The sequence below is a fragment of the Pseudopipra pipra genome, chromosome W (genome assembly GCF_036250125.1).
Source record: "Pseudopipra pipra isolate bDixPip1 chromosome W, bDixPip1.hap1, whole genome shotgun sequence".
In the NCBI taxonomy this organism is placed as follows: domain Eukaryota; kingdom Metazoa; phylum Chordata; class Aves; order Passeriformes; family Pipridae; genus Pseudopipra; species Pseudopipra pipra.
In genome coordinates, this window is record NC_087580.1 from 8,614,415 (window position 1) to 8,641,129 (window position 26,715).

At 52.5% G+C, this 26,715-nt stretch overlaps 1 protein-coding gene and 3 long non-coding RNA genes across 5 annotated transcripts; all 4 read left to right on the top strand.

Moving 5' to 3' along the window:
• The first annotated feature begins 384 nt into the window (after positions 1-384).
• Positions 385-1,575, top strand: LOC135405874 (uncharacterized). Its single transcript, XR_010426060.1, has 3 exons — positions 385-470; positions 936-1,199; positions 1,476-1,575. It is a non-coding gene; the product is annotated as an uncharacterized LOC135405874 (long non-coding RNA).
• Positions 1,576-1,591: 16 nt separating this feature from the next.
• Positions 1,592-26,463, top strand: LOC135405835 (ankyrin repeat domain-containing protein 26-like). The gene is made up of 11 exons (XM_064640411.1): positions 1,592-1,711; positions 3,383-3,515; positions 4,721-5,002; positions 5,696-5,931; positions 20,759-20,891; positions 22,095-22,376; positions 23,074-23,309; positions 23,986-24,210; positions 24,675-25,132; positions 26,003-26,147; positions 26,259-26,463. The coding sequence occupies exons 1-8, from the start codon at positions 1,641-1,643 to the stop codon at positions 24,185-24,187; spliced, it is 1,575 nt and encodes a 524-aa protein (XP_064496481.1). The 5' UTR covers positions 1,592-1,640; the 3' UTR covers positions 24,188-24,210; positions 24,675-25,132; positions 26,003-26,147; positions 26,259-26,463.
• LOC135405859 (uncharacterized) lies at positions 8,771-10,714 on the top strand. Of its 2 annotated transcripts, none has more exons than XR_010426043.1 (5): positions 8,771-9,128; positions 9,247-10,119; positions 10,245-10,283; positions 10,409-10,534; positions 10,627-10,714. It is a non-coding gene; the product is annotated as an uncharacterized LOC135405859 (long non-coding RNA). The 2 variants fall into 2 exon arrangements; XR_010426044.1 differs by having other exon boundaries at positions 10,465-10,534.
• Positions 15,840-17,056, top strand: LOC135405863 (uncharacterized). The gene is made up of 3 exons (XR_010426049.1): positions 15,840-16,072; positions 16,161-16,267; positions 16,972-17,056. It is a non-coding gene; the product is annotated as an uncharacterized LOC135405863 (long non-coding RNA).
• Positions 26,464-26,715: the final 252 nt, after the last annotated feature.

Here is a 26,715-nt window from a genome sequence, read left to right on the forward strand (position 1 = left end):
TCAGCAGCAGCTGGCTCCTCTCTGGAAAAGCTCCCCTGACAACTGTGGATTCTTCCCGTGGTTTTACAGCTGCAGGAGGAGGAAGAAAAGCATCTTCAGTCTGAGCATTGTGTTCCTGACTTGAAGACTGCCTTGGATGCCAAGAAAAGAGAGGCAATAACTTCCTCCCAGGAACTGCAGGACCTCCTGGAAGAAGACGTGCAACAGTAAGAGAGTAACCCAGTGAAGCGAGGGGTCTGTGGCTTTGGGGGATTGGGTGGAAACAGGGGGAGAGTCAGTGGGATTTTGAAGGACACTTCTGCTGTGGCTTCTGTTCCTTAGCACAGTTTGTCTGGCATTGGATTTTCTGGTAATAAGAGCTGTATTTCTTCTTAAGCTTTGCCAGTGAGAACAGCAGATTGGAAGGCACTGTCCAGCAGCCAAGCGAGAGCGTTGAAGCCCTTCCGAGAGCCCTGCAAGCCTCTGCCTCAGTAAGCTGGTCCTAAATTTCCCTTTCTGTGACTCTTGAGCCTAGTTGCCTATTTCTGTGGGGCAATTGCCAGATGAAGTTTTCCTGGAGAGCCTGGGGAGCTCAGTTCCTGCCTTCTCCTCAGCAGAGGCTGCTCAGAAAGCAGCCTGGTCCTTTCCCCAGCTGCTACAAAAGCCCTGAGGGTATTTGGTGTGCTGGACACTGGAGGAATTCTTAGATTCTAAATGAGGAGTTTCATCATGAGTTCCAAGGGACCCAGAAGTATTGCTGCCAGAAGTGTCTCCCAAATTCTTAAGTAGGTCTAAAGTTTCTTCTTTCTGTGGGGGAATCTTTCAAGTGTTTCCTAGGCTGGTTTCCAGTAGATGATAAATACAGTTGCTGTGGCCACCTCCTGAGGAGATTTTCCCAGAATTCACTGTCTTTAGACCACGCTGATTTTCCTTTTCTTTTATTTTTCTGTGTCCAGGGTGGTGAACTTTCCCAGCAGCTGGACATGGAGCCTGGAACAGGCATGCAGCTCGAGGCCCCAAACCAGGCTTTGCAAGAAGAGCTGTCCACTCTGCTTGGGAAGTGTGAACAACTGGAGAAGAGCAAATGTCAGCTGCAAGAAGAGGTGACAAAACTCCACCACCATTTGGAGACTTTGGTGCTGGATGGCAGCCAAAGAGAACAGTGTACAGGAGAGGTGGCAGAAGGAGCTGACCAGGAAAGAAGTGCAAAGCTACAAGAGGTCAGCCTCGTTTTGCAGGTAAGTGAATTTCTCCCCAGTGTCCACAGGCTCTTCATTAGGAGCTTTGAAGCAGAGTGCTCATTTGGGCTTCTTTCCCACTGCAAAGAATTGTTTGCCCTGGTAGCTCCTGGGTTGTGCCTTGATTGCTGCTGGGAGTGAGGAGGCAGAGCCGCCTCTCTGAGTAAGGCTGGGCCCTTGGAACTGGGTGTGTGCAATTTTGTGCTGGGCAGAGCTCTCTTTTTCTTGTGGTGCTTGAAGGTGCACTGTCTCCTTCAGGCACAGGCAGCCCACCAGGCCCCACTAGGACAAACTGGAGACATTCATTGTGAATCCATGAGAATCCAGTTGGAAGAAAGAATTAAAAATCTGGAAAGGGAATTGGACATGATCAAAAACACCCAACAAGAGAGTGCTTCTCGTAAAGAAGCAACACAGGGAGAGATGGGGATGTACAAAGAGCTGTATGTGGAGGAAGTGAAAACCAGAAGATGCCTTGCCAAGAAACTGGAAAGGTAAGTCCATGCTTGTTTGGAGTGGTAATAAGAGAGTCCTTTTTCTTCCTGCATTTTCCTTGGGAATCCATCTTCTACATCTGGCCAGCATTATTGCCCTCCATTGGCCAACAGGGTCTGATGGAGTTGCCAAGACACTCTCTTTGATATTTGAAAAGTCGTGGCAGTCAGGGGAAGTCCCAGGTGAGGGGAAAAAGGGAAACCCACTGTGCCCATCTTTGAAAGGGGTAGAAAGGAGGGCCCTGGGAACTGCCAACCTGTCAGCCTGCCCTCTGTGCCTGGGGAGGTGATGGAAAAGATCCTTCTAGAAACTCTGTCAAGGCACGTGGATGACAGGGAGGTGATTGGAAGCACCAGCACAGCTTCCCCAAGGGCAAGTCCTGCTTGACCGACCTGGTGGCCTTCTAAGATGGAGTGACTGCCTCAGTGGACAAGGGCTGCCCATGTCATCTCCCTGTCATTCTGGAAAGCCTTTGACACAGTCCTCCACAACATCCTTCTCTCCAAAGTGGAGAGAGAAGGATTCAATGTGTGGACTGTTAGATGGATAAGAAATTGGGTGAACATTCCCATGCAGAGGTGGTGATCAATGGCTCAGAGTGCTGAGGGCCATCAGTGCTGAGTGGTGTCCCTCAGGGGTCTGGACTGGGCCCAGTGTTCTTTAACCTCTTCACTAATGATCCAGAGGAAGGGCTGGAGTGTGCCCTCAGCAAATTTGCAGCTGCCACCAAGCTGAGGGGTGTGGTTGGCACAGCTGATGCCATCCAGAGGGCCCTGGACCAGCTGGAGAAGTGGGCCCATGGCAATCTGCTGATGGTTTACCAAGAGCCAGTGCAAGCTGCTGGCCGTGGCTCAGGGCAGCCCCTGTATCAGTGCAGGCTGGGGGATGAAGAGGGGCAGAGCAGCCCTGCTGAGAAGCCCTTGGGCTGGAGGAGAGGCCGGACATGAGCCGGCGATGTGCGCTCGCAGCCCAGAGAGCCAATTGTGTCCTGGGCTGCGTCCAAGGCAGCGTGGCCAGCGGGTGGAGGGAGGGCATTCTGCCTCTGCTCTGCCCTTGGGAGAGCCCAGCTGGAGTGCTGCATCCAGCTCTGGGCTCCTCAGCACAGCAAGGACCTCCAGCTGTTGGACTGAGCCCAGAGGAGGCCACCAAGGTGCTTGGAAAGATGGAGCACCTCTGCTAGGAGAAAAGGCTGGGACAATTGCAACCCTTCAGCCTGGAAAAGAGAAGGCTTTGGGGTGACCTAATTGTGGCCTTTTGGGGTGAGAAGGGAGCCCACAAGAAGGATGAAGAGAGTGCATTTAAAAGAGCAGGTAGTGAGAGGACAAGGGGGAATGGCTTCAAATGGAAAGAGAGTAGGTTTAGATTTGATCCTGGGAAGAAATTGGTTGCTGTGAGGGTGGTGAGGAACTGCAACAGGTTGCCCAGGGAAGCTGTGGATGCCCCATGGCTGGAAGTGTTCAAGGCCAGGTTGGATGGGGTTGTGAACAAGCTGGTCTGGTGGAAGGTGTCCCTGCCCAGAGCAGGAGGCTTGGAACTGGATGATCTTTAAGGTCCCTGCCAAGCCAAGCCATTCTAGGCTTGGATGCTGTCTGTGCTGTTTCTGTGAGACTGTGGGGGAAAGGCTGGTTCTTCCTGTGTTTCATGGTTTTCTTCACTAATTTGCTGTGCAGGCTGGAAAAGCTTCTGAGGATAGAGAGCAGGAAACTCTGGGTTAATGAAGAGAAAGGAAGTCAGTCCCAGCTGGAAGAAATGAAGAAGAGATATTCTGAAAAGGTCAAGGAAGTTGAAAGATTCCAAAAAGAGGTGAGCTGCTCTATGGGTGGGGCTCTTTGGTTGTGGTGTTCCTTCTTTTGAAAGCTGGGAGATGCTTTCCCTCTATTTCTTGTCATGTGGATGTTTTTATTCGCTTGGCTGCATTTTGGATGTGATGGGCTTTTCTTAATGCTCCTCCTGCTGTTCCAGTGGGAGATGACTCGAACTAATCCAGAGGTAGTTCTCCTTGTGGGGAAAGATGGAAATGTTGAGGGCAAAGCAGTAGGTGTAAGGGCTGATGGAGGCCAGGCTGTCCTGCAGAGGAGGGGCAAGTCAGGAGTGGCAGCCAGCCTGGCAGGGTGCGTGAGCTGAGGGGCCAGGGAGCCGTCCCACAGGCCCTGAGCAAGAAGAGCAGAACAGGTCCCCTGAGAGTGAGTGGGGTCAGCCAAGAGTGCAGATCCCCCGGCTGGGCCTGAGGGATGGGCAGGTCTGCCGTCCTGGCAGGACATCACGTGCATGGGCTGAGAGCAGTGGGGCCCAGCTCAGGCCTGGCTGCAGCTGGAGGGAGGCTGTGACAGCGTCCTCTGGGTGTGCCAGATGAATTGCTGCCCTGGCAGAGAGGGGAGGAACAGCGCTGTCACTGGCAGGGCACCATCAGCCCCTGAGCCCTGTCTCAGGCACGAGCTGAGCAGGAGGCACTTGAGGTTTGGCTTTTCTCCACAGTGTTGTTGCTGCCCAGGGCCCAAGGAGGACAGGGGCCTCCCAGGGGAAAATCTGTCCCTTCTTGCTCACGGGGAGCTGTTTCAGCCCATCCTGTGGCGGGGAGCCAGAAGGACTGTTCCCAGCAGTGCTGTTGAGGCTGCTGTGCCTGTGCAGCAGTGGCACAGAACCTCTGATCCCTTCTCCGCTCGTCACTCGGATCCGTTGCTAAAGCGGCGTCTGTCAGAGCCACGCTTGGGTTTGAAGGCATCCCTGTAGAATGGCTTCCTGCCTTTGCAGTCATTCCTTTGGAGTCCAGAAGCTTGGAGCATTTTTGCATGAGGAACTCCAAAAGGCTGGGAAGCTGAGGAATCCCATGACAAATGGGATGGGAAAGCTGTTCTTGCTGGAAAAGAAAAGCCTGGTTGCACTTTGTGTCTAGTCCTGAGCCAGCAGATGATGAATAAAGTCTCCCTGGGCACCCCCTTTCGGGGATTTCCCAGAATTCACTGCCTTTACACCACGCTGAGTTCCTTTTTTGTTCTTTCTGTCTGCAGGTTGCTGAACTTTCCCAGCAGTTGGACAGGGAACATGAACAGTGCACGCAGCTGGAGGCCAAAAATCAGGCTTTGCAAGAAGAACTGTCTGCCCTGCGTGGGGAGTGCGAGAACCTGGCCATGGACAAATGCCAGCTGCAAGAAGAGCTGGCAAAACTCCACCATCATTTGGAGACCAACGTGGTGGATCGCAGCCAACTCGAACAGTGCAAAAGAGAGGTGGAAGAACAAGCAGACCAGGAAATAAGACAAAAACTCCAAGAAGTCAATGAGTTTTTGCAAGTAAGTGAATTTCTCCCCAGTGTCCACAGGCACTACGTAAACTTCTCTTGTGGCCATGGTGTTTGGTCTTTTTCTTTTGCTCCTGTATTCTGTGGGTTAGCTTCTGTCTTTGCTGAAGGCAGTGGCAGAAGGCAATCTGGTTGGGCAGGAGTGCTGTCATGGGTGTGGAATGTGGCGGCAGGTCCCTGATTCCAAAGGCTGCCCAAGGCAGGTTCCCACTTTGCAGTGCTTGGGGGGATCTCTGTGCGCTGCTCTGCTTCTCACTGCTCATCCTTGAATGGGTTTGGCAACTTGCAGCTGTCATGGCCAGACCTACAGGTGCTTTGTCCTTGTAGGGGGGAAGGTGCTCAGAAAAGGAGTCACTGAAATTCCAGGGATGGCAGGGAGGGGGTGGAGGTGGAGGTGGAAGCTCTTCTTGTGTTTGAAGAATCCTTTTGGACATGCCCTGTCCTACAGACCCAGTGTCTCTTCATTAGGAGCTTTGAAGCAGAGTGCTCATTTGGGCTTCTTTCCCACTGCAAAGAATTGTTTGCCCTGGTAGCTCCTGGGTTCTGCCTTGGTTGCTGCTGGGAGTGAGGAGGCAGAGCCTCCTCTCTGAGTAAGGCTGGGCCCTTGAAAGTGGGTGTGTGCAATTTTGTGCTGGGCAGAGCTCTCTTTTTCTTGTGGTGGTTGAAGGTGCACTGTCTCCTTCAGGCACAGGCAGCCCACCAGGACACCTTAGAAGAAATCAGAGCCAGTCATGTGGACTCACTGAAAAAACAGTTAGAAGACAGAATTAGAGATCTGGAACGTGCACTGGGAAGGACAAAAAGCAACCAAGCAGAAAGACCTTTTCAAAAGGAATCCACCCAGGCAGAAGTGGAAAAGTACAAAGAGCTGTATCTGGTGGAAGCCCAAACCAGAAAAAGCCTCGCCAAGAAACTGGAAAGGTAAGTCCCTGCTTTTTTGGACTGGTAAGAACAGACTCCTTTTTCCTCCTGCATTTTCCTTGGAAATCCCTTTTCTACATCTGGCCAGCGTCAGGTGTGAAAGCAGAATGTGGCATCTTTGTGGGGAAAGTTCCTTCAGAGCCTTCCCTTCCTCAGACCTGTCTTCCTTTCTCTTTAGAGTTCCAGCAGTAACCCCACAGCAGCACCACTATGGCATTATTGGTGTCTTTTCAAGTTGAGGTTGTTTTAGCAGGCAGTCTTTTTGCCAGTCTCTCCTCTCCTCATGCCGTGGGTGACAGAGAAGATGAATCTTGTGCCCTTTCCTGTTTGAATAAGGAGAGGCCTCTGGGAGAAGAGAGTTGGATTCTGTGAATCCAAAATAAGGCGGCTCTTTCTTGGCTTCTGTTTTGGCAGCGGGTCTGAGGGTTGAGCTTTCCTTGAGAAGGCCAGGGTAGGCCAGAGTTCTTCTGGAGGTGACACTGGCTGCTCCTTGCACTTGGTGTGATTTCTTAGAAACAGGCCCTGTGAACAAGCTCAGATCAAAGGATGTGCTGGTTTTGGACGCTCTTCATGCCCTTGGCTTTTAGAAGTCGAGTAGTAGCCAAGGCTGTGGAGGGGAACTTTGCAAAAGCCTTCCTGCCAAAGATGACTCTGTGTGTGCTTGTGAATGTTTCAGAGCTACTGAGAGACTTGCAGTGGCCAACACCAAGCTCTTTTTGGAGCGCCACAGAAGCAGATCTGCGGTCCCAAGCAGCGCTGTCAGCGGAGTTCTGGCTGCAAGTCCACTTCTGGATTCACCTGGCCTGGGACATCTTGGCATCAGTTTGGGACTGAGCAGAAGTCTGGCTCTCAGAACACCACCCAGACACCTGTGGTAAAGCCCAAGACTTCTGCTCATCAGGTTGGTACAGATTTTCCAGAGTGGTCAAAGGCCAAAAAGATTGAAATGGAAGCAATGAGCTGTGGAACTCCATTCTTTTCCAAGAGAAACTGTGGGCAAGAGCTCTGTGGCACAGGAACCTCCCACCTAAGTTCTACCCTAAATTTACACGTAGTAATCTTCTGTAGTCTGTGGGGTTTGGCAGGAAGCCAACTCCAACCGGCTACAGATGGTTTTGGTGTCAGAAGTGGGATTGTTTTGGTTCCTTTGGTTTTGTTGTGGGAACATTGTCTGGGAAAGCTGCCAAGAGCAGGTTTGTTTTGTCAGCATCCACCATTGTTTTGGGACACTCCTGGGAGAGCTGCCAAGAAGGATTTTGTTTATCTAAACATAGCTTTGTTTAGGAACAAGGAGAAAGAAAAATAATAACAATGGCCTTTTTACTAATTTTTTCCTGATTCTTGCTGGTTTTGTGCCTGTCCCAGGACATCCTCTAAGGGACCGTTCAGATGGATGGAACGAATTGCTTCCTTTCCTTAATTTCGATATCCACGGCCTAGTAGCCAGTTTCCTTAATGGTGGCCTTCAAGGTTTGGTAGCAAAGACTCCAAGATCAGCTCTAACCCATCCCTGCATTGTTCAACGACAATGATCCTAGTGGTGAAGGCAGCGAAAATGCTACTTAAAATTGGAGAGGTGGTGCTGCATTGGTCCCCTTGTTGTACGAAAGGAATCGCTGGAGCTTTGGGGACAAGAAGTGCCAACGGCCACGACAACTGTACACAGGCAACAGTATCGGAGGAACCGAGATGCTGTGACCCCCATCCATCCATCCAGTACATCCATGACATCATTGTGTGGGGGGACACAGCAGAAGAAGTTTTTGAGAAAGGACAGAAGATCATCCAGATTCTCCTCGAGGCCTGTTTTGCCATCAAGAAGAGTAAGGTCAAGGGACCTGCCCAAGAGATCCAGTTCCTCAGGGTGAAATGGCAAATGGACGACGCCAGATACCAACAGACGTCATCAACAAGATTGTAGCAATGGCTCCACCCACAAACAAGAAAGAAACCCAAGCTTTTCTGGGAGCCATTGGCTTCTGGAGGATGCACATCCCAGAGTACAGCCAGATGGTGAGCCCTCTTTACTTTGTGACCTGTGAAAAGAACAATTTCCAATGGGGTCCTGAACAACAACAAGCTTTCAGGCAGATCAAGCAAGAGATTGCACATGCCGTGGCTGTTGGAGCAGTCAGGACAGGACCAGAGGTAAAGAATGTGCTCTACTCTGCAGCTGGAGATAAAGGTCCCTCCTGGAGCCTCTGGCCAAAGGTGCCTGGTGAGACGTGAGGGCGACCACTGGGTTTCTGGAGCCGAAGCCACAGAGGTTCTGAGGCCAATTCCACCCCTGAGGAGAAGGAAATCTTAGCAGCCTATGAAGGCATACGAGCAGCTTCAGAGGTAATTGGTACCAAAGCACAGCTCTTCTTGGCACCCCAGATGGGACCCCAGCATGCAAAGTGTAACTAGATAAGGGAAAAAGGGGTAGGGTTTATCCATTTTAGGGAAAGGGTGGCCAAAAAGGAAATACTGCAATGCAACAAACTTTGGCCAATCAGGGAGCGGGGTCTAAGGATACAGACATCAAGGGGAGTTTTCATCAAACTTTCAGGGGACAAACAAGGGAAAAACTACAAGAAATGTTAAGACACAAACGTAAAACTCGAAAGGCATTGGGTCTGAACTTCTTGACAACTTCATCCAGGGCTTTCATCCTCTGGAGGGTCGCACATTTCTTGTTGTCTTCTCCAGCTTTCAGATTCAGCAATGTCCTCACTCCTGACAGACCAGGGTCCCCTTTCCAGAGTAATGGAGGAGCACCGTGATTTTTTAATCCAAAATTCCCGGATTTGAATGAAATGCTCTGGAAAGGCTCTGGAAATCATTGGGTGTTCAGTGAGTCTCTGGTTTCCCATCCCCTGCTTCAGATGTGAAAACATGTTCCTTGCAGTCGGAATGTAAACTCATCGACTCCATTAAACTTGAGCACTATATCCCATCATCCAGATCATCAATGGAGATGTTCACCAGGAATTGCTGATCACTGGCCTCCAGCTGGATGTTGCACTCCTGATCACCACCCCGGCCAGCAGATTTCAACCAGCCTGCTGTCTGCTCATCCAGCCCATACTTCATGGGCTTCTCTGTGAGGGAGCCCTGTCTGTGTCCACTAGTACACACATTCATTTGGATTTTAAACAATCAAACAGAAGTGAGAGTTTTAAGAGCAGAATTATTTTTCAAAGGGAAATAGAAGGGTAAGAGTTTTCAATTTTAATGATCATGTTTTACATGATGCTAATTGACATCTAGTAGAAATGAGAGAGCACCTTAAGAGACAAATCTACATTCTCTATTTATGCCTCTGAATTACAGGTATGGCTTTGATGGAACGAGTGCCTTCAAGCTCCACTGGCAGGCACTGTTTGAAAACTATTTGGGTGATTTTTGATAAGAAATGAAAGATGCAACAGCAGGAAGCCATTCAGCAATCCCTGACAAGGGAGGTCCACTGTCAATTGCTGGGAGGGCCCTCACCTGTTTCTTTTAATGGTGCTCCCAAATCCCACCCCTTGGGCCTCCCATCCCATCCTTTTTGGTCCCCTCAGGCATCTCCTCCCCAGGATCTGCTCTGTGTCCTACCCAGGGTCCCCAAACATCCTCCCACTGATCATTCCCAAAGCTTTTCTTTCCAGACCTTTGCCTTTCACCCAGGCCACTGCCCTGGTACCTCCCAAGACCATTCCTTGCCTCCCTCTCCACTCCCAACCATCTCCCAGTGCCCTCGTTTTTGTCCTCCTCCATCCTCCTCCTCCTGTCCCCACCAAGCCTCTCCCTTGCAGTCCCCATGTCCCTACACTTGAATTCCTTTCCCCTCCCCTGCATCCCACACAGGGCCCCTTCAACACCCCAATCCCAGTCCCGTGGGCTCCCCAGTTCCCCCCAGTTCAGCATCTTTGGGTCCCCTCCTACTCCCCCCACCCTCCCTGCAGGCCCTGAATTCCCCTGGCTCTCCTTGTCTCCATCCCCACCCTGGGCCCTGCAGGCCCAGGGGTTGGAGGTGAAACTGGGTGCAGTGGGAGCAGGGGGAGTAGAAGGGATTTTCCCCCTCAGACGGGGGCAGCCCTGGGCTGGGGGGGCTGGGGACACCCGTGTCCCTCCCCCAGCCCCACAGGGGCCAATCCTGCTTAAACCTTTGCTCTCCTTGCCCAGGCACTCTTGGCAGGAACCCAAAATGATCTGCGGGAGGTGAGTGGGCCGGGGGGACTGGAGGGCATCCAGTCTGGGAACTGGGGGACAATTTGTTCCCCCCATCCCTCACCTGGCACCGGGGACATCCCAGTGACCAGCCAGGGCTCCTGGTCTCTCTCCAGCTGCATTTAGTGGACGTTGGGATCCTGAAGATGGCTCAGGTGGGTACCAGGAGTTCTGCCCGAGTCAGGTCCTCCCCTCACATGGCCATGACACTCCCAATCCATCCCAGTCTGCCCCAGTATACCCCAGTGCACCTTCCCAATGATCCCATTTCTTCCCCCAGGCTCCCAATACATCCCACTGCACCCAGGGTGTCTCTGAGCCTGTCTTTGTCCCCAGCCCCCTGTGGTTGAGAAGGTGGTGGGTCTTGTTGGTGAGAAACGCGTGGCTGCATCCCTGGATGGCTGAGGTGAGCAGTGCCTGCAGGGAGAGGGGTCAGGACAAGGCCCCTCTCATGTTGCAGTGGACTTTGGGGGTGACATTTTGGGCTCTGTCTTTCAGGACTGGTGGTGACACCCGTGCCCTGTCCCCCTCCAGCACCATGAAGAGATGATCATCCCTGGAAGAACCCCCTGCTTTCCCTCAGAGCCCAGGGGCATTTTCCCTGAATGATCAATAAATCCCTTCAACAAAGCTACTCTGCTTGATCTTGTGTGTGTGTTCCCATCTCCATGTGTGTGTTCCCATCTCCATGTGTGTGTTCCCATCTCCATGTGTGTGTTCCCATAGAATCACCACTTCCCTGGGCAGCCCATTCCAATGGCTGATTACCCTCTTTGTAAAGAAATTCTTTCTAATATCCAACCTAAACCTCCCCTGGCACAGCTTAAGACCATGCCCTCTTGTCTTGCTGATGGTTGCCTGGGAAAAGAGACCAACCTCCACCTGGCTACACCCTCCTGTCAGGGAGTTGCAGAGAGTGAGGAGGTCTCCCGTGAGCCTCCTCTTTTCCAGGCTGAACAGCCCCAGCTCCCTCAGCCTCTCCTCACAGGACTTGTGCTTGAGTCCCTATCCCAGCCTTGTTGCTCTCCTCTGGACCTGCTCCAGGACCTCAATATCCTCCTGATCTGAGGGGCCCAGAACTGGACACAGCACTCCAGGGGCGGCCTCACCAGCACTGAGTCCAGGGGAAGAATCACTTCCTTGGACCTGCTGGCCACACTGTTCCTGAGCCAGGCCAGGATGCCATTGGCCTTCTTGGCCACCCGGGCACGCTCTGGCTCATGTTCAGCTTCCTGTCAATCCAAACCTCCAGGTCCCTTCCTGCCTGGCTGCTCTCCAGCCACTCTGTCCCCAGCCCAGGGTGCTGCAGGGGGTTGTTGTGGCCAAAGGGCAGGACCCGGCCCTTGGCCTGGTTGAACCTCATCCCGTTGGAATGAGCCCAACTCTCCAACCTATCCAGGTCCCTCCGCAGAGCCCTCCTGCCTTCCAGCTGATGGACACTCCCCCCCAGCTTGGTGTCATCTGCAAACTTGCTGATGATGGACTCAATCCCCTCATCTCATCATGGCCAGTCTTCACAAATGAAGATTTGGGAAAGGTCTCCACCCACATTTGTTACAAGCGTGCTGGTGATACAGGGCTTTGCAAATGCGGGTAAGGCCTTCGAGCCTGAGCAATGGATATTTTAGGTGAGACACAGTGTGCGCTGAACTGAGCCCACCCTTTAATCCTGAGGTTCATCTGCCGGGGCCGAGCGAGCTTGGACAGTGGCAGCGAGGTGCTCAGGATGTAGGTTTGTTCAGAGTGACCTTCTCTTAGATGGATGACCAGGTCGAGAGCAAAATGGCCTCAGAGCTTTTTCCAACACACACACCCCTTGCCTCCGTTAAGGCAGAAAGTGAAGTGCCACTTTCCAAGGAGAGGAGGGGAGAAAAAAGCCCCCCCCAGCCCCAGAGAGAGCTGTCAGGCTGGAATGTAGTTCTGCCAGCCAGCTCCTTTGGGTAGGTAATCACCCAAGGCAGAAAACTGTCCTCCCCATTCAACATCCCTCCCTCACAGGCAGCAGGGGAAAAAAAATTCCCGTCCGGGTTTTTAGAACAAGTAAACCCGTGACACTGGGGAACAAATCCCCCAGTGTATTTCCCCCATCTCTACACTGTCAACTCCTTTGAACACCAGGCTGGGCAGGGATTCTTACTGTCATTGGATCTCTGTGAACACAAACAGAGCTGTCCTTGGGGGCTGAATGACTGCAAAGGGTCATAAGTGAACATAGCAGTGAGGACTTGTGCTCCACATCCCAGCAGCTGTGCCACAGGGAACTGTGTTACTGGTAAATTTCATTGAATCTGGCCCAGTGCTACAGACAGAGCCCATTCATCCTAGGTTTGATCCTACTAATCATCCTAATAACCATCATCCTGGGTTTGCACCTACTAATTTTCTTCTCATCGAAACCCCCTTTCCATACTTGTTGGGTTTAACAGCCTTTGAAACACCTTGCAAAGCACAGTGACACAAAAGAGCTGGTTAATATTCAAGGATCACTTCCATCAAGCTCAAGAGAGTTTCATCCTAAAAAGCAGGAAATCAGGCAGAAATTCCAGGAGGTCTGCATGGATGGCTTGACAAGGAGCTTCTTGTTCAAACACAAAAAGGAAGCTTACAGAGAGTGGACGCAAAGAAAGAAAACAGAAATGTTATCTGGGCATGCAGGGATGAAGTTGATAAAGCCAAAGCCCAAATGGAACTGAATCAGGCCAGTGATGTCAGAGACAACAGGAAGGACTTCTTTAAGTCTGTAGGTGACAAAAGGAAAAGCAGGGAAAATGTGGGCCCATCTCTCAACAAGATGGGGCAGCTTGTTCCACAGGACAGGAAAAAAGCAGAAATACTGAATGTCTTCTTTGCCTATGTCTTTCCTGGCTTTTCCCAACCTTCAGGGATCGCGACAACTGTCTCTAGGAAACCCTGTTCCAGAACAGGCCTTGGACTAGAGCACCTTAGTCTTTCCGTGATTCTGTGCAGAGGGTGAGCAGTGGCCACCAGCAGAGCAGGGCCATACCCACAGTGCAGCCTGTGCCAAAGCACACACAGCATAGAGGGGCTCCTCCGCCAGAACCAACAGCAGTCGCCATCAAGACTCCAGGATGTGTCCTCGTTTTTTTCTGTTCCCCCTGCCGGCTTTGCTTCTCCCATTCCCCCATCCCAAGGCTGTCCCCTCTTCTTCCCTCTGCTTGCCTCTGGGACAGGTGGGGACCTGTCCAACTTTGGCAGAAAGGGCACGGCTGCCACAACTGTCCCGACATTTGAGGAGAACTGCTGCGTTTGGTGACAGAATTGGAGCTCTTTGGGCCTAGGTGGGAGGGATGAGGAGAGTCATATTTTTGAAGGCTTCTTATGGCTTTCTTCCCGGGCTGGGAGTTAAGACTTCTCTCTCTGCCCTTGGTCTGAGTGCAAATCAGTCCAGCAGACATCTTCAAGGCTGAAAGAGAAGCCAGGCCTGAAGGCCGAGCCAGAGCTGTCCTCTGCTCCCTTCAGCTCTGCTCACAGCTGCATCTTCAGCCTGTCCCAGAGGCCAGGCAAATGTGTGCCCTTCCTCCGGGAAGGCTTGAAGCACAGTGGTGTTAAGATCATGGCCTCCAGGTGAGCTATTGCTGCTACTCAGTTGCCAGACTCTTGCAGTGCTTTCGAGCCCTCCTCTTTGTGTTCTGGGCAGAAGATAGTGGGTGAGCTCCTGGTAGCCTTAAAACACAGGCAAATCCCTGATCCCGTGGGAAGCAGATCAGTTTGTAGCCCATAAAGAAAAAGGGAAATTTCTTCAGCCTGTTTGTGGTCCATTGTAGTGTCCCTCTGCTGAGAAAGCTGGTGCAGAACCTCTGATCTTTCAGTTGGTGTTGTCATCGAGACAAAGTGGGACAAGATGTGTTTGAAAGTTTCTTCCTGCCCTGCTGTGTGCTGCCTGTTGGCTGGTGGAGCAGCAGAGCAGAAATTCACTGTTGGCATCTGGCAAAGCAGCAGGAGAGAGCAGTTGTGAGGGGAAGGGGGGTGAGGTGTCTGCTCTTCAAGAGGGACAAGACAAAGGAGTTGGGGAATTGTCCTGGAACTCTGGCCTGGCGGGCTTGGAGCGCTGGGTGGGCATTTCTTGAGAGCTGTGGTGGCCCCACTTCGTCCTGAGCCTCATTTGATGGCAGTGTGTCCAGAGGCAGCCCGGCTCCAGGCTGAAGCAAAAAGCCAGAGCGGGTGATGCGGGAGCTGCTCCAGCGCCTACCGCAGCCTGCGGCCCGGTGGGAGCGTCCCGGGCCCTGCCCCGGGGCGCCCTGAGGCGGGGCAGTGCCCACTCCCGCCGGCCGCCCTCACAAGGCCCAGGCCGCCTCCTTCCCACAAGGCCCAGCAGGGCCGCCCTCACACCTGCCCCGCCCTGCCCTGTCCCGCCCGCCCCCACCCTGCCCCGTGGCCTCTGTCACACCCCACGCTGACATGCTGAGCCTTCCACCAGCCATTGTGACGCCACAGGCGCCAGTCGGGCACGGCTTTGTTGGTGCCCGCAGCCGGCGCCCAGAGCTGCTGTAGCCTCTCGGGGAGCAGCAGCACATCCCGCTCGGGGAGCATTGCGCGCCTGCATCGCCGTCTTGGCAGCTGCAGGCCACGACCACTGCGCAGGGCGACCTCGTCTGCCTTGTGCTTCATACCCTGTGCCCGTCCTTATTCTCGTCCCCTTTGTCACCCTCCCCCTAAACCCCACCCCGTCCCATTCCTCATCCCCACTTGGCTCCCGGCAGCCTGCCGGGGCCTTCTTGCCCTTCCTGCTGCTGGGAGCTCCAAGCAGGGCCATGCCGTGGCTTCTGAGCAAGAAGCGACGGCAGTCGCCCTCCAGCAGCCCCAGTGGGCAGCCCTGGGCTGCCACCAGCTCCAGCAGCGCCTCCCAGCTCCGGGAGCAGGGGCTGGGCAGGCTGCACCGCGCGGCCGCCCGCGGTGACCTGGGCTGGCTGAGGCGCTGGCGCTGGTACGTCAAGGTAGTCGGCATTGACAGGCCAGACCAGGAGATGCGGTGAGTTCTGGGCCACGCTGGTGGCACACCTTGGCTGCTCCTGAGCCAAGCTGCAGTAGTCCTCGGCAGCCCTCTCTTAGGGACAAGGCTTGAAAAGTGACATTTGCCCTGTCAGCTGGGACAGGGAACTCTTGAGCTTTTCACTGCTCGGAGCTGCCGGCCGGGCTCCAGCGCTGTTGCAAACGCGAGTTGCCCACCTGCCCCTTGGCCGTGCTCTCTCTGCAGGGCTGTTCTGCAGCTGCTCAGCCCTCACCTGTTCTCTTCTGCCCTCTGGCTCATCAGGGCAGGGTTGCAGCAGCAGCAGCAGCAGCAGCAGCAGCAGGAGCAGAGTCCGGGCAGGGTCCCCAGGGGGCTGGGTAGAGACACAGCTTGGGCTCGTCCTTTGTCTGTCTGGGTTAAGAGTGTCCGTTTAATTTTTAGGACACCTCTACATCTGGCTTCAGCCAATGGCCATGCAGATGTCGTCAGATATCTGCTAAGAAAGAACAGCCAGCCCAACCTCGCTGACAGCTTCAAGAGAACAGCCCTGATGAAGGTGTGTGGAATGCCTTCTGAGCTTGGAGGTGGGGCTCAGTGCTGGGGTGTTAAAGGGGAGGTGTCTGGCAGGATTCCTTGCAGGGCAGGGCCATAGAAACACGCCTATTGCAATGGGCAGGGCACAGCCTCTGTTAGCTGATCTTTGAAGATGGTCTTCTATGGCAGCACTCAGGAGCTGAGGGAGTTGTGACAGAGGGGGATGGAAAAGTTGGAAGCCTTTCCCTTTTGGTGTGTTGTTGCCAGGCAGTCCAGCAGGAGCAGGAAGAATGTGTTGCTGTTCTGCTGGAACACGGTGCCGACCCCAATCTGGCAGATGCTGACGGCAACACTGCCCTTCACCTGGCTGTCCTCTCTAAAAACACAGCTGTAGCAGGGCTGTTACTGGAGCATCATGCCAAGAGTGATGCTCAGAACCAGGTAACCTTGGCACGTGGCTAAAGCTGCTCTTTCCAACAGCTGCAGAGCTTGTCTGTGTCTTTCTAATGGAGATTCTTTCTCCTTTTAGTGGGGATTTACCCCCTTGAAACTTGCAGCCTTGCAACAGCACGAGGAGATTCTGGAGTGCCTTGTGAACAAAGCAGCTGACAGGCCTGCTCAAGCCCAGGGGGAAAGGTGAGGGCTTTGTCAAAACAGCCCCCGGGTGTTCTGGGTAGTCTGCAAGTGTGACCCAGACGAGGGGCGTGGCAATGAGCTGGGAAAAAGAAGGAGCAGCCCCGTGGAAGCAGTTCCCCGTGGGACTGGTAAATGCAGGTCTGCTCTTGGCTGCTCTCGTACCTCAGGGGCTCTTGTCCTTTGCCCGCTGAGGTCTGCAAGAAAGCCTTGTCTGTGGTGCCCTCCCCCCACCCAGAGCCAGAGCCCCGGGGAAACTTGCCAGTAGCTCAGCAGCGTGGCTGCTCTGCAGGCCAGGGGGGTTTGAGGCACGGCAGAGTTGGGGCGTTCAGTGCTCTGAAGGGAAGCGCTGGGGGAAAGAGAAGCAACACTGTCCCAGGGGACACGAGGGGCTCCGAGCACAGAAGGAGAAAACTTCCTGCCATGGAGATGGTCAGGGGGTCGAAGGGCTTGGCCTGGGAGTTTGTGCAGCCGCATCGGGGGGACTTGGAAGAGCAGTGCAAGGAGCCCTGAACAGCACGGCCTGAGCTGGTAGTTGAGGCTGCTTTAGGGAGGCCCCTTGGAAGAGAAATTCTCCAGTGCTTCCATGGACTTGGCTTTGCTTTCCCGGAGCTTGTAGGAAAGGGGGGAAGAGGTCTTTTGGGAGCAAGCAGGGGAAAAATGATGCAGGATAAGACATGTTTCCGATGAACTTTTGGATGCTTTAGGACTGCTCTTGTGGTTCCTGGAAGCCATGAGGCTCACCTGGAGGAAGATAATCTGCGCTTCCAGGAGGAGTTGGACAGGGCTGACGCAGAGGTATGGAAAGCCTGTCCCCACAGGGATAAACCTGGGGGTGCTTGTTGCTTCCTCTCCATCACAAAAAGGGACAAAACAGTATTCTGGGAGCCACTCTGACAGAGACCTAAGGAAGCGGCAGTTCCATCAGGCTTTGATCTGCCTCTGTCCCTCCGGCCCCCTGCCCCACAACCCGCCATGCTGAGGCAGAGCTGCCTCTCCTTAGGGTTTCACTCCTTACCGCTCAGGGGGGCAGGGGTTCCTCTCTTTCTGCTCCATTGGAGGTCTTCCTACTTTAAGAAGACTCCCCACGCAGCCCTGGCTCCATTCTCGACTCCAGGGCAGGTCTGTGGAGCAGTTCACCTGGCTGCCTTTGCTGAAATGGCAGTTATCAGCTCGTCAGTGATGCCACCCTTCCTGACCCCACCCCACTGAAGCAGAACTGCCTCTCCTCAGGCATCCACTGCTTCCTGCTCAGGGGCTGCTGGGCGCCTCTCTCTGCACTACAGTGCGGGTCTTTCCCACTGAAGAAAACTCCCCGTGCTGCCCTGGTGCAATCCTGGGCTCCAGAGCACGTGTGCCAGAGCACTTGGCCTCTGCCACTTGCCAGACGCCTTCCTTTAGGAAGATGAACTATTTCAGTGGTCTTTTCCTGGAGTAGCAAGCAAGGGAATACAGGAAGTGTCCCAGGTGACCAAAAAGGACGGAGGGGCAGTGTCGGTGCTTAGAAGCGTGCTGTAGGAAAGCAGTGGAGGGATAGGAGAGGCTGCTGTAAAAGAGGACAAAGGCCTACAGTTTGTGTTCATGGGGCAGTAGAAGTGAAGCTTTGAAGGGACTTGAGTGGATTGCAGTTCTTTGGGCAGAGGGGATGCACACAGACATGCAGCACCTGAGTTCTTCAGCAGCAGCTGGCTCCTCTCTGGAAAAGCTCCCCTGACAACTGTGGATTCTTCCCGTGATTTTACAGCTGCGGGAGGAGGAAGAAAAGCATCTTCAGTCTGAGCATTGCGTTTGTGACTTGAAGACTGCCTTGGATGACAAGGGAAGAGAAGCAATAACATCTTCCCAGAAACTGCAGGACCTCCCGTTGGCATCTTGCGAGACTAACATGACTGTAAAACAACTGGAAGAAGAGGCGCAAGAGTAAGAGAGTAACCCAGTGAAGCGAGGGCTCTGTGGCTTTGGGGGATTGGGTGGAAACAGGGGGAGAGTCAGTGGCATTTTGAAGGACACTTCTGCTGTGGCTTCTGTTCCTTAGCACAGTTTGTCTGGCATTGGATTTTCTGGTACTAAGAGCTGTATTTCTTCTTAAGCTTTGCAAGTGAAAAGAGCAGATTGGAAGGCACTGTCCAGCAGCCAAGAGAGAGCGTTGAAGCCCTTCCGAGAGCCCTGCAAGCCTCTGCCTCAGTAAGCTGGTGCTAAGTTTGCCTTTTTGTGACTCTTGAGCCTAGTTGCCTCTTTGTGTGGGGAAAGTGTCAGATGAAGTTTTCCTGGAGAGCCTGGGGAGCTCAGTTTCTGCCTTCTCCTCAGTAGAGGCTGCTCAGAAAGCAGCCTGGTCCTTTTGCCAGCTGCTACAAAAGCCCCGAGGGTATTTGGTGTGCTGGACACTGGAGGAATTCTTAGATTCTAAATGAGGAGTTTCATCCTGAGCTCCAAGGGAGCCGGAAGTATTGCTGCCAGGAGTGTCTCCCAAATTCTTAAGCAGGTCTAAAGTTTCTTCTTTCTGTCGGGGAATCTTTCAAGTGTTTTCTAGGCTGGTTTCCAGTAGAGGAGAGATACAGTTGCGATGGCCACCCCCTTGAGAAGTTTTCCCAGAATTCACTGCCTTTAGATGCCGCTGAGTTTCCTTTCCTGTTTTTTTTGTCCTGTGTCCAGGGTGGTGAACTTTCCCAGCAGCTGGACATGGAGCCTAGAAGAGGCATGCTGCTCGAGGCTCAAAAGCAGGCTTTGCAAGGAGAGCTGTCCAGTCTGCGTGGGAAGTGTGAAAACCTGGAGAAGAGCAAATGTCAGCTGCAAGAAGAGGTGGCAGAACTCGCTCATCATTTGGAGACTTTGGTGCTGGATGGCAGCCAAAGAGAAGAATGTAGAAGAGACGTGGAGGAACGAGCTGACCAGGAAAGAAGTCAAAAGGTACAAGACGTCAGCCTCGTTTTGCAAGTAAGTGAATTTCTCCCCAGCGTCCACAGGCACTACGTAAACTTCTGTTGTGGCCATGGGTTTTGGTGTTTTTCTTTTGCTCCTGTATTCTGTGGGTTAGCTTCTGTCTTTGCTGAAGGCAGTGGCAGAAGGCAATCTGGTTGGGCAGGAGTGCTGTCGTGGGTGTGTCATGTGCCGGCAGGTCCCTGAATGCAAAGGCTGCCCAAGGCAGATTCCCACTTTGCAGTGCTTGGGGGGTATCTCTGTGGGCTGCTCTGCTTCTCACTGCTCATCCTTGAATGAGTTTTGCAACTTGCAGCTGTCATGGCCAGACCTAGAGGGGCTGCTTTGTCCTTGTAGGGGGGGAAGGTGCTCCGAAAAGGAGTCACTTAAATGACAGGGGTGGGGGTGAGGGGGTGGACATGCTGCTGGGAGTGAGGAGGCAGAGCCACCTCTCTGAGTAAGGCTGGGCCCTTGAAACTGGGTGCGTGCAATTTTGTGCTGGGCAGAGCTCTCTTTTTCTTGTGGTGGTTGAAGGTGCACTGTCTCCTTCAGGCACAGGCCCGATTAGGACAAATCAGAGACAGTCATTGTGATTCCGTGAGAATCCAGTTGGAAGACAGAATTAGAGGCCTCGAAAGTGAATTGGACAGGGTAAAAAGAACCCAACAAGAGAGTGCTTCTCGTAAAGAAGCAACGCAGGCAGAAATGACGATGTACAAAGACCTGTATCTGGAGGAAGTGAAAACCAGAAGATGCCTAGCCAAGAAAGTGGAAAGGTAAGTCCCTGCTTTTTTTGGAGTGGTAATAAGAGACTCCTTTTTCTTCCTGCATTTTCCTTGGAAATCCATCTTCTCCATCTGGCCAGCATTATTGCCCTCCACTGGCCAGCAGGGTCTGATGGAGTTGCCAAGACATTCTCCTTGATATTTGAAAAGTCGTGGCAGTCAGGGGAAGTCCCAGGTGATGGGAAAAAGGGAAACTCACTGTGCCCATCTTTGAAAGGGGTGGAAAGGAGGGCCCTGGGAACTGCCAAGCTGAGTCCAGAGGAGGCCAGCAAGGTGGTTAGAAAGATGGAGCAGCTCTCCTCTGAGGAAAGGCTGGGCCAACTGCAATACTTCAGCCTGGAAAAGAGGAGGCTTTGGGGTGACCTACTGGTGGCCTTTCGGTGTGTGAAGGGAGCCCACAAGAAGGAGGAAGAGAGTGCATTTCAAAGAGCATGTGGGGAGAGGACAAGGGGGAATGGCTTCAAATGGCAAGAGAGTAGGTTTAGATTTGATCCTAGGAAGAGATTGGTCCCTGTGAGGGTGGTGAGGACCTGCAACAGGTTGCCCAGAGAAGCTGTGGATGCCCCATGGCTGGAAGTGTTCAAGGCCAGGTTGGATGGGGTTGTGAACAACCTGGTCTCGTGGAAGGTGTCCCTGGCCACAGCAGGAGGCTTGGAACGAGATGATCTTTAAGGTCCCTGCCAAGCCAAGCCATTCTAGGCTTGGATGCTGTCTGTGGCGTTTCTGTGAGACTGTGGGGGAAAGGCTGGTTGTTCCTGTGTTTCATGGGTTTCTTCACTGATTTGCTGTGCAGGCTGGAAAAGCTTCTGAGGATAGAGAGCAGGAAACTCCGGGTTAATGAAGAGAAAGGAAGTCAGTCCCAGCTGGAAGAAATGAAGAAGAGATATTCTGAAAAGGTCAAGGAAGTTGATAGATTCCAAAGAGAGGTGAGCTGCGCTCTGGGTAGGGCTCTTTGGTTGTGGTGTTCCTTCTTTGGAAAGCTGGGGGATGCTTTCCCTCTATTTCTTGTCATGTGGATGTTTTTATTCCCTTGGCTGCATTTTGGATGTGATGGGCTTTTCTTAATGCTCCTCCTGCTGTTCCAGTGGGAGATGACTCGAACTAATCCAGAGGTAGTTCTCCTTCTGGGGAAAGATGCAAATGTTGAGGGCAAAGCAGTAGGTGTAAGGGCTGATGGAGGCCAGGCTGTCCTGCAGAGGAGGGGCAAGCCAGGAGTGGCAGCCAGCCTGGCAGGGTGCGTGAGCTGAGGGGCCAGGGAGCCGTCCCACAGGCCCTGAGCAAGAAGAGCAGAACAGGTCCCCTGAGAGTGAGCGGGGTCAGCCAAGAGTGCAGATCCCCCGGCTGGGCCTGAGGGATGGGCAGGTCTGCCGTCCTGGCAGGACATCACGTGCATGGGCTGAGAGCAGTGGGGCCCAGCTCAGGCCTGGCTGCAGCTGGAGGGAGGCTGTGACAGCGTCCTCTGGGTGTGCCAGATGAATTGCTGCCCTGGCAGAGAGGGGAGGAACAGCACTGTCACTGGCAGGGCACCATCAGCCCCTGAGCCCTGTCTCAGGCACGAGCTGAGCAGGAGGCACTTGAGGTTTGGCTTTTCTCCACAGTGTTGTTGCTGCCCAGGGCCCAAGGAGGACAGGGGCCTCCCAGGGGAAAATCTGTCCCTTCTTGCTCACGGGGAGCTGTTTCAGCCCATCCTGTGGCGGGGAGCCAGAAGGACTGTTCCCAGCAGTGCTGTTGAGGCTGCTGTGCCTGTGCAGCAGTGGCACAGAACCTCTGATCCCTTCTCCGCTCGTCACTCGGATCCGTTGCTGAAGCGGCGTCTGTCAGAGCCACGCTTGGGTTTGAAGGCATCCCTGTAGAATGGCTTCCTGCCTTTGCAGTCATTCCTTTGGAGTCCAGAAGCTTGGAGCATTTTTGCATGAGGAACTCCAAAAGGCTGGGAAGCTGAGGAATCCTATGGCAGATGATGGGAAAGCTGTTCTTGCTGGAAAAGAAAAGCCTGGTTGCACTTTGTGTCTAGTCCTGAGCCAGCAGATGATGAATAAAGTCTCCCTGGGCACCCCCTTTTGGGGTTTTCCCAGAATTCACTGCCTTTACACCACGCTGAGTTTCTTTTTTTTATTTTCTGTCTGCAGGTTGCTGAACTTTCCCAGCAATTGGACAGGGAACGTGAACAGTGCACGCAGCTGGAGGCCAAAAACCAGGCTTTGCAAGAAGAGCTGTCTGCCCTGCGTGGGGAGTGCGAGAACCTGGCCATGGACAAATGCCAGCTGCAAGAAGAGCTGGCAAAACTCCACCATCATTTGGAGACCAACGTGGTGGATCGCAGCCAACTCGAACAGTGTAAAAGAGAGGTGGAAGAACAAGCAGACCAGGAAATAAGACAAAAACTCCAGGAAGTCAATGAGTTTTTGCAAGTAAGTGAATTTCTCCCCAGTGTCCACAGGCACTACGTAAACTTCTCTTGTGGCCATGGTGTTTGGTCTTTTCCTTTTGCTCCTGTATTCTGTGGGTTAGCTTCTGTCTTTGCTGAAGGCAGTGGCAGAAGGCAATGTGGTTGGGCAGGAGTGCTGTCATGGGTGTGGAATGTGGCGTCAGGTCCCTGAATCCAAAGGCTGCCCAAGGCAGATTCCCACTTTGCAGTGCTTGGGGGGATCTCTGTGCGCTGCTCTGCTTCTCACTGCTCATCCTTGAATGGGTTTGGCAACTTGCAGCTGTCATGGCCAGACCTACAGGTGCTGCTTTGTCCTTGTAGGGGGTGAAAGTGCTCAGAAAAGGAGTCACTGAAATTCCAGTGGTGTGGGTGAGGGGGTGGAGGTGGATGTGGAAGCTCTTCTTGTCTTTGAAGAATTCTTTTGGACATGCCCTGTCCTACAGACCCAGTGTCTCTTCATTAGGAGCTTTGAAGCAGAGTGCTCATTTGGGCTTCTTTCCCACTGCAAAGAATTGTTTGCCCTGGCAGCTCCTGGGTTCTGCCTTGATTGCTGCTGGGAGTGAGGAGGCAGAGCCACCTCTCTGAGTAAGGCTGGGCCCTTGGAACTGGGTGTGTGCAATTTTGTGCTGGGCAGAGCTCTCTTTTTCTTGTGGTGGTTGAAGGTGCACTGTCTCCTTCAGGCACAGGCAGCCCACCAGGACACCTTAGAAGAAATCAGAGCCAGTGATGTGGACTCACTGAAAAAACAGTTAGAAGACAGAATTAGAGATCTGGAACGTGCACTGGGAAGGACAAAAAGCAACCAAGCAGAAAGACCTTTTCAAAAGGAATCCACCCAGGCAGAAGTGGACAAGTACAAAGAGCTGTATCTGGTGGAAGCCCAAACCAGAAAAAGCCTCGCCAAGAAACTGGAAAGGTAAGTCCCTGCTTTTTTGGACTGGTAAGAACAGACTCCTTTTTCCTCCTGCATTTTCCTTGGAAATCCCTTTTCTACATCTGGCCAGCGTCAGGTGTGAAAGCAGAACGTGGCATCTTTGTGGGGAAAGTTCCTTCAGAGCCTTCCCTTCCTCAGACCTGTCTTCCTTTCTCTTTAGAGTTCCAGCAGTAACCCCACAGCAGCACCACTGTGGCATTATTGGTGTCTTTTCAAGTTGAGGTTGTTTTAGCAGGCAGTCTTTTTGCCAGTCTCTCCTCTCCTCATGCCGTGGGTGACAGAGAAGATGAATCTTGTGCCCTTTCCTGTTTGAATAAGGAGAGGCCTCTGGGAGAAGAGAGTTGGATTCTGTGAATCCAAAATAAGGCGGCTCTTTCTTGGCTTCTGTTTTGGCAGCGGGTCTGAGGGTTGAGCTTTCCTTGAGAAGGCCAGGGTAGGCCAGAGTTCTTCTGGAGGTGACACTGGCTGCTCCTTGCACTTGGTGTGATTTCTTAGAAACAGGCCCTGGGAACAAGCTCAGATCAAAGGATGTGCTGGTTTTGGACGCTCTTCATGCCCTTGGCTTTTAGAAGTCGAGTAGTAGCCAAGGCTGTGGAGGGGAACTTTGCGAAAGCCTTCCTGCCAGAGATGACTCTGTGTGTGCTTGTGAATGTTTCAGAGCTACTGAGAGACTTGCAGTGGCCAACACCAAGCTCTTTTTGGAGCGCCACAGAAGCAGATCTGCAGTCCCAAGCAGCGCTGTCAGCGGAGTTCTGGCTGCAAGTCCACTTCTGGATTCACCTGGCCTGGGACATGTTGGCATCAGTTTGGGACTGAGCAGAAGTCTGGCTCTCAGAACACCACCCAGACACCTGTGGTAAAGCCCAAGACTTCTGCTCATCAGGTTGGTACAGATTTTCCAGAGTGGTCAAAGGCCAAAAAGATTGAAATGGAAGCAATGAGCTGTGGAAGTCCATTCTTTTCCAAGAGAAACTGTGGGAAAGAGCTCTGTGGCACAGGAACCTCCCACCTAAGTTCTACCCTAAATTTACACGTAGTAATCTTCTGTAGTCTGTGGGGTTTGGCAGGAAGCCAACTCCAACCGGCTACAGATGGTTTTGGTGTCAGAAGTGGGATTGTTTTGGTTCCTTTGCTTTTGTTGTGGGAACATTGTCTGGGAAAGCTGCCAAGAGCAGGTTTGTTTGCAAACATCCCCCATTGTTTTGGGACACTCCTGGGAGAGCTGCCAAGGAGGATTTTGTTTATCTAAACATAGCTTTGTTTAGGAACAAGGAGAAAGAAAAATAATAACAATGGCCTTTTTACTAATTTTATTCCTGATTCTTGCTGGTTTTGTGCCTGTCCTAGGACATCCTGTAAGGGACCGTTCAGATGGATGGAACAAATTGCTTCCTTTCCTTAATTTCGACATCCACGGCCTAGTAGCCAGTTTCCTTAATGGTGGCCTTCAAGGTTTGGTAGCAAAGACTCCAAGATCAGCTCTAACCCATCCCTACATTGTTCAGCGACAATGATCCTAGTGGTGAAGGCAGCGAAAATGCTACTTAAAATTGGAGAGGTGGTGCTGCATTGGCCCCCTTGTTGTACGAAAGGAATCGCTGGAGCTTTGGGGACAAGAAGTGCCAACGGCCACGACAACTGTGCACAGGCAACAGTATCGGAGGAACCGAGATGCTGTGACCCCCATCCATCCATCCAGTACATCCATGACATCATTGTGTGGGGGGACACAGCAGAAGAAGTTTTCGAGAAAGGACAGAAGATCATCCAGATTCTCCTCGAGGCCGGTTTTGCCATCAAGAAGAGTAAGGTCAAGGGCCCTGCCCACGAGATCCAGTTCCTAGGGCTGAAATGGCAAATGGACGACACCAGATACCAACAGACGTCATCAACAAGATTGTAGCCATGGCTCCACCCACAAACAAGAAAGAAACCCAAGCTTTTCTGGGAGCCATTGGCTTCTGGAGGATGCACATCCCAGAGTACAGCCAGATGGTGAGCCCTCTTTACTTTGTGACCCGTAAAAAGAACAATTTCCAATGGGGTCCTGAGCAACAACAAGCTTTCAGGCAGATCAAGCAAGAGATTGCACATGCCGTGGCTGTTGGAGCAGTCAGGACAGGACCAGAGGTAAAGAATGTGCTCTACTCTGCAGCTGGAGATAAAGGTCCCTCCTGGAGCCTCTGGCCAAAGGTGCCTGGTGAGACGTGAGGGCGACCACTGGGTTTCTGGAGCCGAAGCTACAGAGGTTCTGAGGCCAATTCCACCCCTGAGGAGAAGGAAATCTTAGCAGCCTATGAAGGCCTACGAGCAGCTTCAGAGGTAATTGGTACCAAAGCACAGCTCTTCCTGGCACCCCAGATGGGACCCCAGCATGCAAAGTGTAACTAGATAAGGGAAAAAGGGGTAGGGTTTATCCATTTCAGGGAAAGGGTGGCCAAAAGGGAAATACTGCAATGCAGCAAACTTTGGCCAATCGGGGAGCGGGGTCTAAGGATACAGACATCAAGGGGAGTTTTCATCAAACAATTTCAGGGGACAAACAAGGGAAAAACTACAAGAAATGTTTAGACACAACCGTAAAACTCGAAAGGCATTGGGTCTGAACTTCTTGACAACTTCATCCAGGGCTTTCATCCTCTGGAGGGTCACACATTTCTTGTTGTCTTCTCCAGCTTTCAGATTCAGCAATGTCCTCACTCCCGACAGACCAGGGTCCCTTTCCAGAGTAATGGAGGAGCACCGTGATTTTTTAATCCAAAATTCCCGGATTTGAATGAAATGCTCTGGAAAGGCTCTGGAAATCATTGGGTGTTCACAGTGAGTCTCTGATTTCCCATCCCCTGCTTCAGATGTGAAAACATGTTCCTTGCAGTCGGAATGTAAACTCATCGACTCCATTAAACTTGAGCACTATATCCCATCATCCAGATCATCAATGAAGATGTTCACCAGGAATTGCTGATCACTGGCCTCCAGCTGGATGTTGCACTCCTGATCACCACCCTGGCCAGCAGATTTCAACCAGCCTGCTGTCTGCTCATCCAGCCCATACTTCATGGGCTTCTCTGTGAGGGAGCCCTGTCTGTGTCCACTAGTACACACATTCATTTTGATTTTAAACAATCAAACAGAAGTGACAGTTTTAAGAGCAGAATTATTTTTCAAAGGGAAATAGAAGGGTAAGAGTTTTCAATTTTAATGATCATGTTTTACATGATGCTAATTGACATCTAGTAGAAATGAGAGAGCACCTTAAGAGACAAATCTACATTCTCTATTTATGCCTCTGAATTACAGATATGGCTTTGATGGAACGAGTGCCTTCAAGCTCCACTGGCAGGCACTGTTTGAAAACTATTTGGGTGATTTTGGATAAGAAATGAAA